The sequence below is a fragment of the Austrofundulus limnaeus genome, unplaced genomic scaffold (assembly GCF_001266775.1).
Source record: "Austrofundulus limnaeus strain Quisiro unplaced genomic scaffold, Austrofundulus_limnaeus-1.0 Scaffold10, whole genome shotgun sequence".
NCBI classification, from domain to species: Eukaryota; Metazoa; Chordata; class Actinopteri; order Cyprinodontiformes; family Rivulidae; genus Austrofundulus; species Austrofundulus limnaeus.
This window is the reverse complement of record NW_013952412.1, coordinates 1,621,570-1,635,748: the sequence shown is the minus strand read 5'-3', so window position 1 is coordinate 1,635,748 and position 14,179 is coordinate 1,621,570. Positions and strand designations below refer to the sequence as shown.

The 14,179-nt window shown below is 41.4% G+C and overlaps 1 protein-coding gene across 4 annotated transcripts in view; it reads right to left on the bottom strand.

Annotated features, from left to right (window-relative positions):
- bsna (bassoon presynaptic cytomatrix protein a) overlaps positions 1 to 14,179 on the bottom strand; it is a gene marked incomplete at its 5' end in the record, with an annotated part of 100,790 nt that overhangs the window by 72,378 nt on the left and 14,233 nt on the right. For all 4 annotated transcript variants that reach the window (XM_014001778.1, XM_014001777.1, XM_014001779.1 and 1 more), the window contains 1 exon segment: positions 1,441 to 2,988. In XM_014001778.1, coding sequence (XP_013857232.1) covers positions 1,441 to 2,988 — 1,548 coding nt within the window.

Genomic DNA, 14,179 nt, shown 5'->3' with positions numbered 1-14,179 from the left:
AGCTTTTAAAGCCAGAAATCTGAAAACGTGATAAGATCATTTTCACCAAATTTGACTTAATCTTTGGTTTGATGTGATGGGTCACAAATGTACTTTTTGCGACATTAAATGTTGATTTTTGCTTATGATGAAATCATTAGCAGAATAGTCACTTTTAGAATGCAAATACAACTCCACAGTTTAACCCCACATGTTGTTTGTCTTTTAGTTGCTTCCTTCGACAGGGCTCAGCACAGTCAGTGAACTTGCATGAAATGAATTACTTTACACCAGATGCCCTTCCTGACACAACCTGGGCTCAAACCTGCAATCTCAGGATTACAAGACCATTGCTCTATCGAGCCGCTTTAGCACGACTTGTACCCACTGTGAAACTCGACTTTTATTGAGCCAACATGCAATGAAAACTTTTTAACATAATTTTGCCTTGTCTACCACCTGCTGGCTGGTTGTTACATCATGCCATTGTTTTTATCACTGGTGTGAATAAAACCTCAGAGGAGCTTCCGCTAATAAAAACAGCCACTGTGACTCAGAGAGATGGCAGAGGAGATTCATGTTACTATCATTTTATTTTAATTATAATTACCAAAATCAAGCAAGACGGGATGCATAAAGTACTTCAAATACCCACTTGTGAGCCTAGTTTCTCGTGTGTTTTGATACGACAGGCTTTGATAGGTTCTTGTTGTTTTCTGAGTCAAAGTTGTCAGAAAAATTAGCTAATTTTAATAAGCTGAAACTGGTTCAAGCAGGAATTGAACAAATAACGTTTCAATTAAAAAATACTTACTGCAGATACATTATGTCTAAGAAATTCAATCCTCAATAAAAAAATGTGCATTTGTGTGCCCTGTAAATGGGTGATATTCGAAGATAATTAAGTCGCGTGAACTGTGAACTTAAAGATCATGGTGAAAGACAGAAATGGTGAATAAAAAGCAGGATGTTTAACTGAGGGAGAGCTGGCTATAGAAGAAAGTAGAGCTGTGGTGAAATGGTAATGAGGTAAGAGGGTAAAAAAAACAGTGACTCAATGCTAGCAAAGAAATGAATAGTTGGTGAAAGAGCAAAAGCAAGACGTTTGAAAGAATGTGCAATTAAAAATGCTTCAGCAAGCATCATGAACAATGATAGCAGAAGAGCAGAGAAAAGAAAATAGCTCGGGGCAAACAGCAGCACGAGAGGTTCAATCTTACTGTATCTGCTCAGTGAAGAAGCCCAGCAGAAGAAGAATGTTTCTTTTCCCACTGATGATACTGATTTGTCTGGGATGTAATTATGGAGTGTGTGTTTGTGTGTGAGTGTAATGTGTCTTTGTATGTACAGTATAATGATTTCTTGTGAGAAAAATAAAATGTATTGTGGCATTTTTCCATGAATTTGTGCGTGGGAGACCTTCTCTGTACATTTTACTGCTTGTATGTTTGCTTCTCTTACCTCAACCAGATGCGGCGTTGGGTTGAAGCCACACAGGTTGCACACTTGGCTTTGACACTGCGTACAGGTGTTGTAGTTGGGAGGGTCAGAGCTGCCAGTGTTCAGCTCCGTTTTACAAAGAGGGCAGTTCACTTTGGGCTTCACCGGTTCCGGAGCCACCACAGGTGCTGTCGGTGGCTCCTGCTTCTGCAACCCTTTCTGCTGCTGAGCAGGTGTTTGCTGATGCTGCTGTCCTTGCAGCTCCTTTTGATGTTGAGCAGGTGTTTGCTGTTTTGGCATTTCTTTTTGTTGTTGGGTCTGCTGCTGCTGCTTTGAAGTTGGTGCATGTGATCCACCAATGGTACCTCCTTTTTCACCTGGCACATGTGGACCACCTGGCTGACTTGCTGCATGAGAACCCCCCATTTGGTTTGGCAGATAAGAACTCCCCATTTGGCCTGGCCCACAAAGATTTCCAGTTTGACTTGGAACATGAGGACCTCCCATTTGACTTGGTGTATGTGGACCACCCATTTGACTTGGCGCATGTGGACCCCCCATTTGACTTGGCGCATGTGGACCCCCCATTTGACTTGGTACATGTGGACCCCCCATTTGACTTGCTGCATGTGGACCTCCCATTTGACTTGGCCCACGAGGACCTCCCATTTGGCTTGGAGCCTGAGGACCACCCATACTGAAAGGCTTGCTGCCGGCGGCCCCTTGCTGCTGCTGCTGCTGCCTGTTTTCAGGAGTTGCATTGCTGAACACCACCTTGCCTCGAGCAGGGCTGGGCTGTGTGGGGGCAGTGGGTAGGGGGTCAACATTTATCAGCGTGCTAGCCTGATTGAGGAGCGATGCCCCAAAGCCAAACAGTTTGGTCAGACCATCCTGGGCAGGTGGAGGGATCTGACTCGGAGGTTTATGAGCTGGAGAGGATCCAGCACTTCTAGTCTGGTCATGGTGCCGTGACACAGATTGATGCATTGGAGAGCCACGGCCCAAATCAGGCTGCGAGGGTGCCTTTGTCAAACCAGGGAGTGGTACGGCACCTGGGTGGGGAATCCGAGGACCTCCCGGCTGGCTGAAGCCTCCTGTTGTCCCTCCAACACCTCCTGGAGCTCCAGTAACTCTCTGGGAGTATTGGTCAGACCTCACACCCTGCTGGGAGGGCCCTGTCTTAGCTTGGGGACCACCAGATCCAGGATGTGTCTGTAAGCCTTGTGAGGTGTGAGGCTGTGTCTGGGCTCCTGGCTGTGACGAAGGGTATGGCTGTGGCTGAGACTGGGGATACTGCTGGGACTGGGTGTAGGGTTGAGTCTGGCCGTAAGGCTGAGAATGAGGTTGCTGCTGCTGCTGCCGGTGGGGAGACTGACTCTGTGCCAACGGTTTGGACTGTACTGCTGCTGTGGGCTGTGTTGGCTGTGCTGCGGGCTGCTGAGGCTGGACAATGGGTTTGGCTTGGTGCGACGGAGAGTGAATCTGCTGTTGGCTCTTAGAGCGAGGTGTGGTCATATCAATGCCAAGAGCTCGCTGCATCTGACAATTTAGACACAGCCATTCTTGGACCTGCAGACAGAAAACACACAGAGAGATGATGTTTCAGCAACCTTTCAAAATCCCATTCACTTGGACATATAATTGTATTGTCAATGTGCCAGTGTGTTACAAATATGTTTCTTGTCAGACAAGAATCAATCAAATCCAAGACTCTTTACTTGCTGACCATCAGTCCTCTAAATGGAAAAGTCCAAATGTGCTTAGACACAATTCATTACAAAATGAACAAGACATATCCAATCATGGGGTATGAATAATGGCTGATAAAAGATGCACACAATCATAAAGTGAGGATGAAGTTCTTTGATTTCTCTGTGCAGTCTCAGCACTAAAACAAAAGATGAGATTCATTCATATTACCTGCCAAAGTTGCCATTGATTCAGGTACTCTATACATCCTTCCTTACTAAAAACAAGATGCTTCCTATCATAAATGCAACACAGCACATGCTATGCTATATACTATGATGAAAAGAATGCATGCAGACGCTACAGATAGATCCTTCTTTAAATGGAACAGGGTGGCGTGATCAGTAGAAATCACCATCAAGAAAAGCTGAAAGAGATCAATCAACCACCAACTGAAAACAAAGCTGAGTGATTGCATGAGCTGTAAGTGCAACCTAAGTGAAGCGCATTACATTCCTCAAACATCCAACTGCTCAAATCCAAACCGACACTCAGAAATCAAGTGTGAACGCTAACATATAGCGAGACACGTTCCACATAAATTAATGCAATAACACCTGTCATCGTCTGAAAATAAATTCAAGCTTTTACCCATCCTTGTCTTTTTCTGTCCTCCTCCTTCCTTCTCTTCTTCCCTCTGATGAGAACTGATGCTCCTTTTTGTCCGAACTGTTCTTGGCTCTCTCTAATTTATCCCGACTGCAGAAAGCCCCACAGCTCCTGAGCTCACATTGACAACCTGCTCTTGTCCTGTCTGTCCCGCTGAAGCTTTGCATCCCCCCACTGCAAGCAAACGGCCATGAACAGCACTGCTTCTTAGCTCTGCTGCAAAGCTAGTAAATCTCTGCACATTTCACGACGGTCTCCCACCCCTTTTCCTACCCATAATGCAATGCACAAATATATTAACCCCCCCACCACCACCACCACCACTGCTACATAACGCCCCAAACACATCACAGACAAACTATTAGTACTTCAGTAAAGACTGGAAGAAGAGGTGGTTTCTTGAAATCGAGGGGGAAATGGTGAAACAGTAGAAAATGCTTGCGTCAGTCACATATTTCAAATATGCTGTTCCACCCACTGTGCTGTCCCAGCCAGCTTTACTGCCTGGCATTTCTAGCTTGAAAGCATCACTGATCCTATTTTCTGTTCTCACAGCGGCTGCAGCCATCACTACACCCTGACATCCTCCTTCCCTCCCTAACGTATTCTTTTCGCAGCTGTCCCTCCCATCATCTCCACTTTTCTAGTTCTGGCGCGCTCTCTTCACGATGCCTCTTCTGTTTGTGTTCTTTCCTTGATTTTCCTTTTAATCGAGTGTGTTGCATTTCTTGCAATCTCCCAGATCAGAAATGTCAAAAAAAAAAGGGAGGGAAATTTGAAAGTGTAATTTCGCTGCGTGAGCTCCTTTTGTGCCGTGCTGTCATGCTTCATCTGATGAAGACGGTGGAAACGAGATGAAAAGATGAAAACACACAGGAAGGTAAAGAAAGAAAAGGAAGGGTGGGGAGGGGGGGGGGTTAATGAGTGCATTTCTACCCCTCTGCTCCGCAAACCTCATCACATGAGACACTCGAAGAAGCGAGGGATATACTGAGGGATGTGGAGGAGGGAAGAGGTGGAGAGAGAAAACGATGGAGGGAAAAGGAGTCAGCAGTTTTATAATCCAAGCAGCTCTTCAGTTCTCAATACGTCGAGCTTAATCAAGTGCACGGCAGCGCAGAATACACTTTTGTGCAACTGTTAAAGCCAGTGAACCCTTTACTGTGTGTAGCAGGTGAGAATGAGGGCCAGAAGGATCAAAAACACACACATTATCTTAGTGGCTCCACTTTAAGTTGAAATCTTTTGAGTTGAAAAAGCTTCAAATAAGAACATCTTTAAGGTTAAATAGAAACACTTCAGTTTGCTTCTGTTTACACTTGAAGGATTACTCTGACTCGGATGAGTGAGAAGCAACACAAAAGTTGAGTGAAGCTAAATGTTACCTCTTCAAGGTTTTAAAAGTTGTTTTCCTGGATTATGCAATTTAATCTGTTCCTCAAAAAGCTGCTGATGGTGTAGACAGTTTTGATTTGGTTAGTAGTTTTAAGTCTAAGTTTCCATTGAAAGTAATAGTTTAAAAGTGGTCAGGCTGTTCACTGGGAAGACAGACTTTTCAGTAACTAAGAATGATAAGTTTTTTGAGTTTTTACATAAACTGGATCATTGTTGTGGCTGTGAGCACTTTTTGCATCTTTACTCAGAAAGGGATTTCAAAACTTTGAAATGTTCAAGGTCAACAGTCCTTATACAGTGGTGGTATGCAAAGGACTTTTAGATAAGGAATTATGTAAAAAAAAAACTAGTACTGCAATATCAGATTTTCACATTCCCAAAGTAATTAAGACATAGAAGAAACTTTTAGTCCTGAGAACATCTATCACCTCTTTCGGTTATTTTCTGGTGTGCCACAGCGGGGAGGATGGAGAGTAACTTCACCTGCAGATGTTAATTTTATGTGTGTTTATTCTGACAGCTCAACTAAATGACTGCTTCATCTGCACCCAGTGTCCAGAGACAGGCCCATTCAGCATGGCACACTATAATAAAAAAATACCCAAAGCAAACTCTCAAAAGAAGATGAAAACGCTAAATGCAGACAAGACCAATCAACGTTTGACTCAATAACACTGCAGCCAAAATCTCATTGGCTAGGCTACATTTTACGCAGACGAAGCTGTCTTACAGCCTGTATTAGTGCCTTTGAGCCTTGCATGCTTCCAAGTATAGTTCACATTTCAGCATGTCAGTTTGCATGTGGTGTGTCAATATAATCAGGTACTTTCTGTCCCCGTGGAAGGTATTATAGACATAAATGGCTGAAAATACCTTTCTCAAAAGGAAGATGAAATTCTGTGAGAATCTGCAGTCCTGATGAGTCGGCACATTTCATCAGACAAAAACATGAAGAGCAATGAGTGGATCATTTTCAGGAAGACAGAATAAAAGTTGTTCACTGTCACATTTTTTATGAATCTTACTGCCCTATATGAAACGGTAAATCATGGAAATATTAATGGCTTCAAAGGGATGGAAACACTCGCACCATGACATTTCTCTTATTTGGTATTGGATCTCATTTTGGAAAATAAAATCCTAGACCGAGTCCTATTTTATTACAGAGGCAGAAATCTCTGCAGCCACATAGTTCTACCCAAAATAATAGAAAAAAAAAACTATAGCCATACAGAGTAGACTCTGACCTGCTCGCTGTGTTTCAAACCTCGCACGCTCACAAACAGATGATTGCGGCGTCTCCTCTCGGGCTTACAGTCAGAAGCTCTCCTCATTCTTTTTGCTGCCTGTTTCTGCTGACACCTCTACACCCAGTCCTCTGCCCACACGTGCACACAGAAACATGCTGGTCTGAGCTCCACTTGCAACAATCATTAACCTGAAGGTCGGCTCCATCTACCAAACGCCTGGGCTGTCAGGACTGTGTCTAAAACAAACGCACGCAGACACACGCCTGACAACATGTTTTGAAACCGCTGAGAAGATTCTGTATGGCAGCTAAAGCTTTAAATGGATTTCATGGTCAAATTCAATCAAATATTACTGCAATTAGCATAATGCATTGAAAATGTTTTTAATTTGAAAAAAGTTAATAAAAAAAGAATGCTGACATGCTTGAGTAGTAATAACTGCAGAAAAATCCAGTCACTTGGACTGATATTACACAGTTATGTATTTCAAACCACTGCCAGGTGAAAAGAAAAGGGTTGGTTTTGTTTTTTCTCGGGGTGTCTCGATAACAGTTTTTCTCAAACTGAGTAAGTTAGTTTAGGTACTCTCTGATACCGAGTACCTAAACTTTACACAATGACTTTAAAAATCAATTTTTATTTAGAACAAGGTGGCTCTCCTTTATTATAGGCCTAAATCAAATATACAGCATAATGTATACTGTTGCAAAATGTAAAATTTTTCTTTCAACTTGTATAGTCTTTTTTTTTACCATGTCAGTAGAAAGCAGTACTAAATATCTGAATATTAGTATCTTAGCTTCTTCATCATCAGTGGCTTTTTTTTAGATAGACAAGAAAGAAGAAGAAAGAAAGGAAAAAAAGAAAGGAAAGAGATGTTACAATGTAATGGAAAAAGTGAAAGAAAGAATTGATGATATGTGAGATATATGTCAAGAAAACAATACAATACATCCAACTTCTGTCTGCACACCAGCAAAGAATTAAGGTTACAAAACTTAGCAAAAGCATACATGTATACATTTAGACAGATAAAAAAAACACCCACCTATATATACCTGGTGATCATTCAGAACCCCTCGGATCTGAACACCTGTCTGCGTGCGGTTGTGAGCAAGCATAAATTTACAGGATTTCTCCAACGGAATGTATAATAGTGACTGTGGGGGAGTCCCAGAGCCAACCCCCGAGGCACGAGGCAGACATAAGGGGAGGCCAGAGCCAAAGACCCCAGGAGGAACTCCAAGCAAGGTCTATTCAGGGATCCTGGAGAGGATGGTCAAACGGATAGTCGAATCTCGGATTCAGGAAGAGCAGTGTGGTTCTCGTCCTGGTCGTGGAACAGCAGACCAGCTCTACACCCTCAGCAGGGTCCTGGAGGGTGCATAGGAGTTCGCCCAACCAGTCTACATGTGTTTTTTGGGCTTGGAGATGGTGTTTGTCTGTGTCCCATGTCCCTCAGGGAGTCCTGTGGGGGTACTCCGGGAGTATGGGGTACCTGGCCCATTGACATGGGCTGTTAGGTCCCTGTATGACCGGTGCCAGAGCTTGGTTCGCATTACCAGTAGTAAGTCGGACTTGTTTCCGGTGAGAGCTAGACTCCACCAAGGTTGCCCTTTGTCACCAATTCTGCTCATAACTTTTATGGACAGAATTTCTAGACGCAGCCAAGGTGTTGAGGGGATCCTTTTTGGTGACCCTAGGATCACATCTCTGCTTTTTGCAGATGATGTGGTCCTATTGGCTTCATCAGATCATGATCTCCAGCTCTCACTGGAGCAGTTTGCAGCTGACTGTGAAGCAGCTGGGATGCGGATCAGTGCCTCCAAATCCAAGACCATGGTCTTGAGTTGGAAAATAGTGGCGTGTCAACTCCGGGTCGGGGAGGAGGTCCTGCACCAAGTGGAGGAGTTTAAGTATCTCAGGGTCTTGTTCAGGAATGAGGGAAGAATGGAGCTGGAGATCGACAGGCAGATTGGTGCTGCATCTGCAGTGATGCGGGCGCTGTACCGGTCTGTCGTGGTGAAGAGAGAGCTGAGCCAGAAGGTGAAGCTCTCGGTTTACCGGTCGGTCTACGTTCCTACCCTCATTTATGGTCACGAGCTTTGGGTAGTGACCGAAAGAATGAGATCGCAGATACAAGCGGCCGAAATGAGTTTCCTCTGCAGGGTGTCTGCCTTAGAGATAGGGTGAGAAGCTCAGTTGTCCGGGAGGGACTCAGAGTAGAGCCGCTGCTCCTCCACGTTGAGAGGAGCCAGTTGAGGTGGCTCAGGCATCTGGTTAGGATGCCTCCTGGACGCCTCCCTGGTGTGGTGTTCTTGGCATGTCCCACTGGGAGGAGGCCCAGAGGAAGACCCAGGACATGCTGGAGGGACTATGTCTCTCGGCTGGCCTGGGAACGCCTTTGGATTCCCCCGGTTGAGCTGGCCCAAGTGGCTGGGGAGAGGGAAGTCTGGGTCTCTCCACTTAGGCTGCTGCCCCCGCAACCTGACCCCGGATAGGCAGAAAATGGCCAGCCGGACAGAAGGACGTACTAAACTTTACAGCAGGTATAAAATCAAAAGGAAGTACTCATTTCTAACATATTTTTCAATTATAACTTTCCATTTTGCTCTCTTGTGCACCATTTTGCAGATATTTCTTAGCATTTTTCTTTCACAAATCATTCAGTGAGATGTCAGGTTTAGAAGCTAAACTCACCGTACTCATTTCTGCTAAGGGGAAATGAGGAGGAGAAACCAGGCAAAAAAGAGAGCAAATTTAAAAGATTTAATTACTTGCCAATTGCTTGATTCACTGTGGTGGCAAATCAGTCGATTTGCTTTACAGATTAGAGGAGTGGAGTGGAAAACAATTAATTGGATGCAACTGCTCGCCATCAGCAACATTCAGCAAAAAAAAAAAAATTGTGGAATATGATTCAAGCAACTCTCCTGATGAGTGCACGGGGAGAGTGGAAGTTATACAAAAAATCACTGGGACTCTATAAGAAGTCTGGTGATGCAAAAGGAAAGAAGATGATGGTGGGATCATCGTTTATCTATTTTTCTCATTATCCCAGATCACCACATCTCTGCCTGGGATTTCTCAATTTTCTAATTAGGATAATAACGAAGTAACTGCCTGAAAAAACACTGCACCTGGTACTAAATATGCTTGTCATTGATTGGACATAACTATGGGTTTGTTCAGAAGACAGTGGGAATGGGTACTTGCACAGCCAAAGTTAAATCAGAACAAATAAATAAATACAAAATATTATATTTCGTTCATCCTTCTCTGCAGTGGTCCAGCCCTGTGGTGCTGACCAGGATCCATGATTAGTTGTAACATTAGACTTTATTTGATAAACATATATTTTATCTGTAAAATAAAGACTAAAAATACTGTAGGCTGTTTAGTTTTGTAAATATTTAAAAATATATTTTAGCACAGACTGAGCCATTTTATTTACCTGCAAAGCATTCTGGGTAAGTGATGACGTCGACAGGTCCTCGGTGCGAGGCTGCTAGCGAGCTATATGCACCTTGAAGGTTAATTTCGGATAATATCTAGCGATTGGCTCTTTTAAATGAAACCAGAGAGCGTTGACAGAGAGGAGAAGGTAGAAATGACTCAGACTGTAACTGAAAATATGGATGGAGGACAACAGAGCTGCTTCATGGAAGAAGAACCCCAGCTTAGCTTGTTAGCTTTTGCGCCAATGCTATATTGCCTTGTATTTATTAGCTCGGTGCTAGTGTGACAAACTAACAAGCTAAACTGAGGTCCTCCATCCATATTTTCAGTTACAGGCTGAGTCATTTCTGTCTTCTCCTCTCTGTCAACGCTCTCTGGTTTCATTTAAAAGAGTTGATCGTCAGATATTGTCCAAGATTAACCTTCAGGGTGGATATAGCTCACTAGCAGCCTTGCACCAAGGACCTGTCGACGTCATCATTTACCCAGAATGCTTTGCGTGTAAAAAATTGGTTAAATCCGTGTAATATATTTTTAAAAATTTTGTTTAAAAATTATGAAAACTAAACAGCCTACAGTATTTTTAGTCTTTATTTTACAGTTAAAATAAATGTTTATCAAATAAAGTCAAATGTTACAACTAATCGTGGATTCCTTTAACACTTACTGTTGATTGACTTTTCTGACTCAAACATTCCCAGTTGTCCTGTAAGATGAAAAAACAAAAATGGTAATTTTAGCTTCAATTTTTCCTCTGGCTGATGTGTGCAAAGTGCAACAAGGACATACAGAAAACACAAGAGCAATAGACTCCTAACACACACACACACACACACACACAGCAACCAGCTGTCAGCATCAAATATTCATGCAACAGATCTCCAAACACTACAAGTCTGGAACAGGTGTAGGAGCCGTTTGACAGAGAAAACTGGACGAGTGAGTCACCCATTCCCACCAGTAAATCAGGCGACCACAGACATTTCAACTGTGCTCTTGTCGTCCTAAAATAAAATGAAACTGCATCTAATCTTTTATGTCTCTCTTGTAAAATTCTAAGTGCTTTGGTCAAACATGCATGCAGTGATCCCTGACCATCCTGCAATCCTTTCACACGTGACCTGAACAAATTTCCCTGCAGCCTCTGAAGAGTCCAACACAGATGCAGATTTGGGAGGTTCTGGGCTTAAGTAAGTGTAACAATATGTAAAACTGGAACCAATTTACAATCGTCTTGCATTGATCTTGCCCTAATTTAACCATTTTGAAGATATAGAAATGTTTCAACTTAATTCATAGTTTGACTCTGCATTTTTAAATTTATTGCAACAAGCAAGTGCAAATACTTCAGCTACCTAGATGAGGTGTTTCTACACTAAACTCAAAAATAAAATGATCAAGATGTGATGGGATAAATAAATATTTGGTAGGTTCTCGGTTTCTTTTTTGATTTTATATAAATAAAAAAGCAGACTGATAATAAAACAAGCACCTTGCTTTGTGAGGTGAATTATTGAATTACATTGTTATCTGACAAATTTGCTTTAGGTTTTCTTGGATTAAGAGAATGTCAGCTGAGACGAGCTCCAGCTTTGTCATGTCAACACAAACAAACATGTTGGATTAATAAATGCATCATGACATATGTATATTCTATACACTTCTGTTTGTAATAACAGATTAAAGCCATTAGGTTTAGAGCATGGCCACATAAAAAAGTTTTTGTTTCACAAAAGTAGCTAAAGTTGTAATGGGGGTCTGAAAATGTCACATGGAAAGTAAACAAGGCCCCCTTCAGGCATTCTAAGGTTAAATTTGTTTTCAGTTACTTTTTCTAAACGCTGCAGGCCTCAAACATTAATGCTTATACATCCATCTACATTTAATGTGTTCACAAATATGCTTGTGCAGCTAATGTGTCCTGTTTATGCACCTTTGGCTGAGAACATGACGTTTTTAATAAATCTGTCAATCAACGCAAGGTTTGGTCAGAGATCTGGAGGAGTGCAGACATTCAAAGAAAGAATAGTTTGTCAAGGTCATAGGAAAGGCTCAGGATGTTTCAAATTGTATATTAAAATTTTACAATAAACACAAAATTAATGTTCTAATCATCACTAAACAAATAGTGGTGAGTTAAAAAAACTAAAAGTTTTAAAGTGGGTCCTTATTTGTGTTCCGTATAATAAATCTATAAATTTATTTCCAAATACTTACAACCATATCCCAATCAAACCAGAAGGTTGCTCACCATTTTCCTCCAACAAACAAATTGAGATGTCCATTACCAACGCTGAGTGCTTCTAACAGATTTTGTGAAGCATCTTCTAGAAAAATTTGTTTAACAATGTCAGTGAAGAACGTGCCGCTCAGACTCTTGTTATCAGTTAGAGGACAGAATTCAGTTTATTCCACTCCCAAAACCCAAACAAACCGAAAAATATGTTAAAAGTTAATGCAATAAAACAATTAAATGCCCCTGGAAATATTGCACCTCAAGACACAATAGTTAAAATACAAAAAATGAATGATTTAAATGTAAGCCCACCAGTGCGCGGGACACATGCACGCTCTCCTGTGTATTCATCTTTGAGAGTGTATTTGACTTGCAGAGTGACTAAACGAGTGCACACTTTGTCTGGCGCTCACAGTCTCGGCTGCAGACTAATGTCCTGATCAATATTCCACACAGCAAGCGGACGTTCCAGGAAGTATTTTCATGATGAAGCTCTGAGATTCTGCAGCTAATAATGGCCGCACACCAGCACTCAAGCTTGAGTATTTCTGTTTGTGAGGATGATCGTTAATCAGACGCTTTCTCTGATCTCTAAAATGTGATCATTGCAGCCACGTGCACCAAGTGACAACAGTCCAAATCATCGCCTTTTCAAATTTTCTACAGATTTACTAATAAATTAAGGTGAAGTAAAAGTAAAACATTGATGTGAGACAAGAAAAAGTTCATGTATTGCAGTACTAATAGCTGGTATCAAAAACAATATAGTGTTAAAAAAATCAAACTAAATAAATGATTATCCAAAAATTATTAGATGAAACCAGCATTCCTGGAAGAAAATGTTTTAAATTGCATTTAATTGAGAGGTTGTAAAAAGTCATGCAATCTTGCCGCATTTTTACAAATCCATTTTTTTTGTTTTATTTGAGTAATTTTTTTAGGAGAAAGGTCACTAAGTTTGACAGAAGCACTGTAGAACACTTTCACAGATGAGCTGCTCAAAATAAAAATGATGTTGAATTACCAACTTTAATAAAATTGAGTACATAAGTCAGGGATGGGTAACTAGTGGCCTGCGGGCCACATGTGTCCCACGGGTGGCTTCCGTCCAGACCACCAATGAAGCTCTTTGAATCTAAAAGCTGCTTTATGAGGGCACTTGTAAGTAAAAAATAAAAAATTGTTTTAATTTTATTAGGTAGTCTATCTGTTCACAGAATTTCAAGGCAAACCTTTGTGTTCGGTCTGCTTAGAGACACTGTCTGCCATGAGGGATTTTAATATAAAGTGTCACCACAACACGCTGCACAAAGCTAAATACGAGATGTTTAGTGAAGTTGCAAATATATAAACAGTACAAGAACCAGGCAGGAGTCTGCACCCAAAGTGTCTTATGCTGTCACACTTGTTAAGTTTGTTAAAGTATTTCTTGTTTGTTCGCTTCAAACATTTTGTATTCATATTTATTAAACAAGATAACTGTTATGCATGCATTTGGGCATTAAATAATTAAAATTACTGCATTGTATATTGGTTTAATAAGCATAATATATACACAAAAGATACATTAGGGAAAGTGTGCAGCACTATGTGGCCCTCTGTGTCAAGAAAAAATGTGGCCATCATTAAGTTGCCCATCCCTGGCACAGGTGATAGCTATTTTTAAAAAAAAACATAACCTACTAGATCTCTTTTCTGGACAGCTCCATTAAATTGTGTTCCTATTTTTTAATCTGGTTCAACAGCGTCTCTCACTTCTGTCTGAGGAAGAAGTTATTACATCACCAAAATCTATGAACAATATGTGTGTTTTAATGTTCGGCCAGCCACACAAACATCAGCAAAAAGTAAAAATAATAATAATTATAATAAAAAAAACAACAACAACTGTATGAAATCAGATTTTCACTTGGAAAACAGTCCAGTGGAAAATGCCAGAAAACAATTCTTGAAAAAAAGTCTTCTTCATTCAAGGCCTAATGGCACTGCAAGTGACAGTTTATTCTCTGGTTGGTTCTGATGAATGGATTACACACACACACACACACACACACACACACAC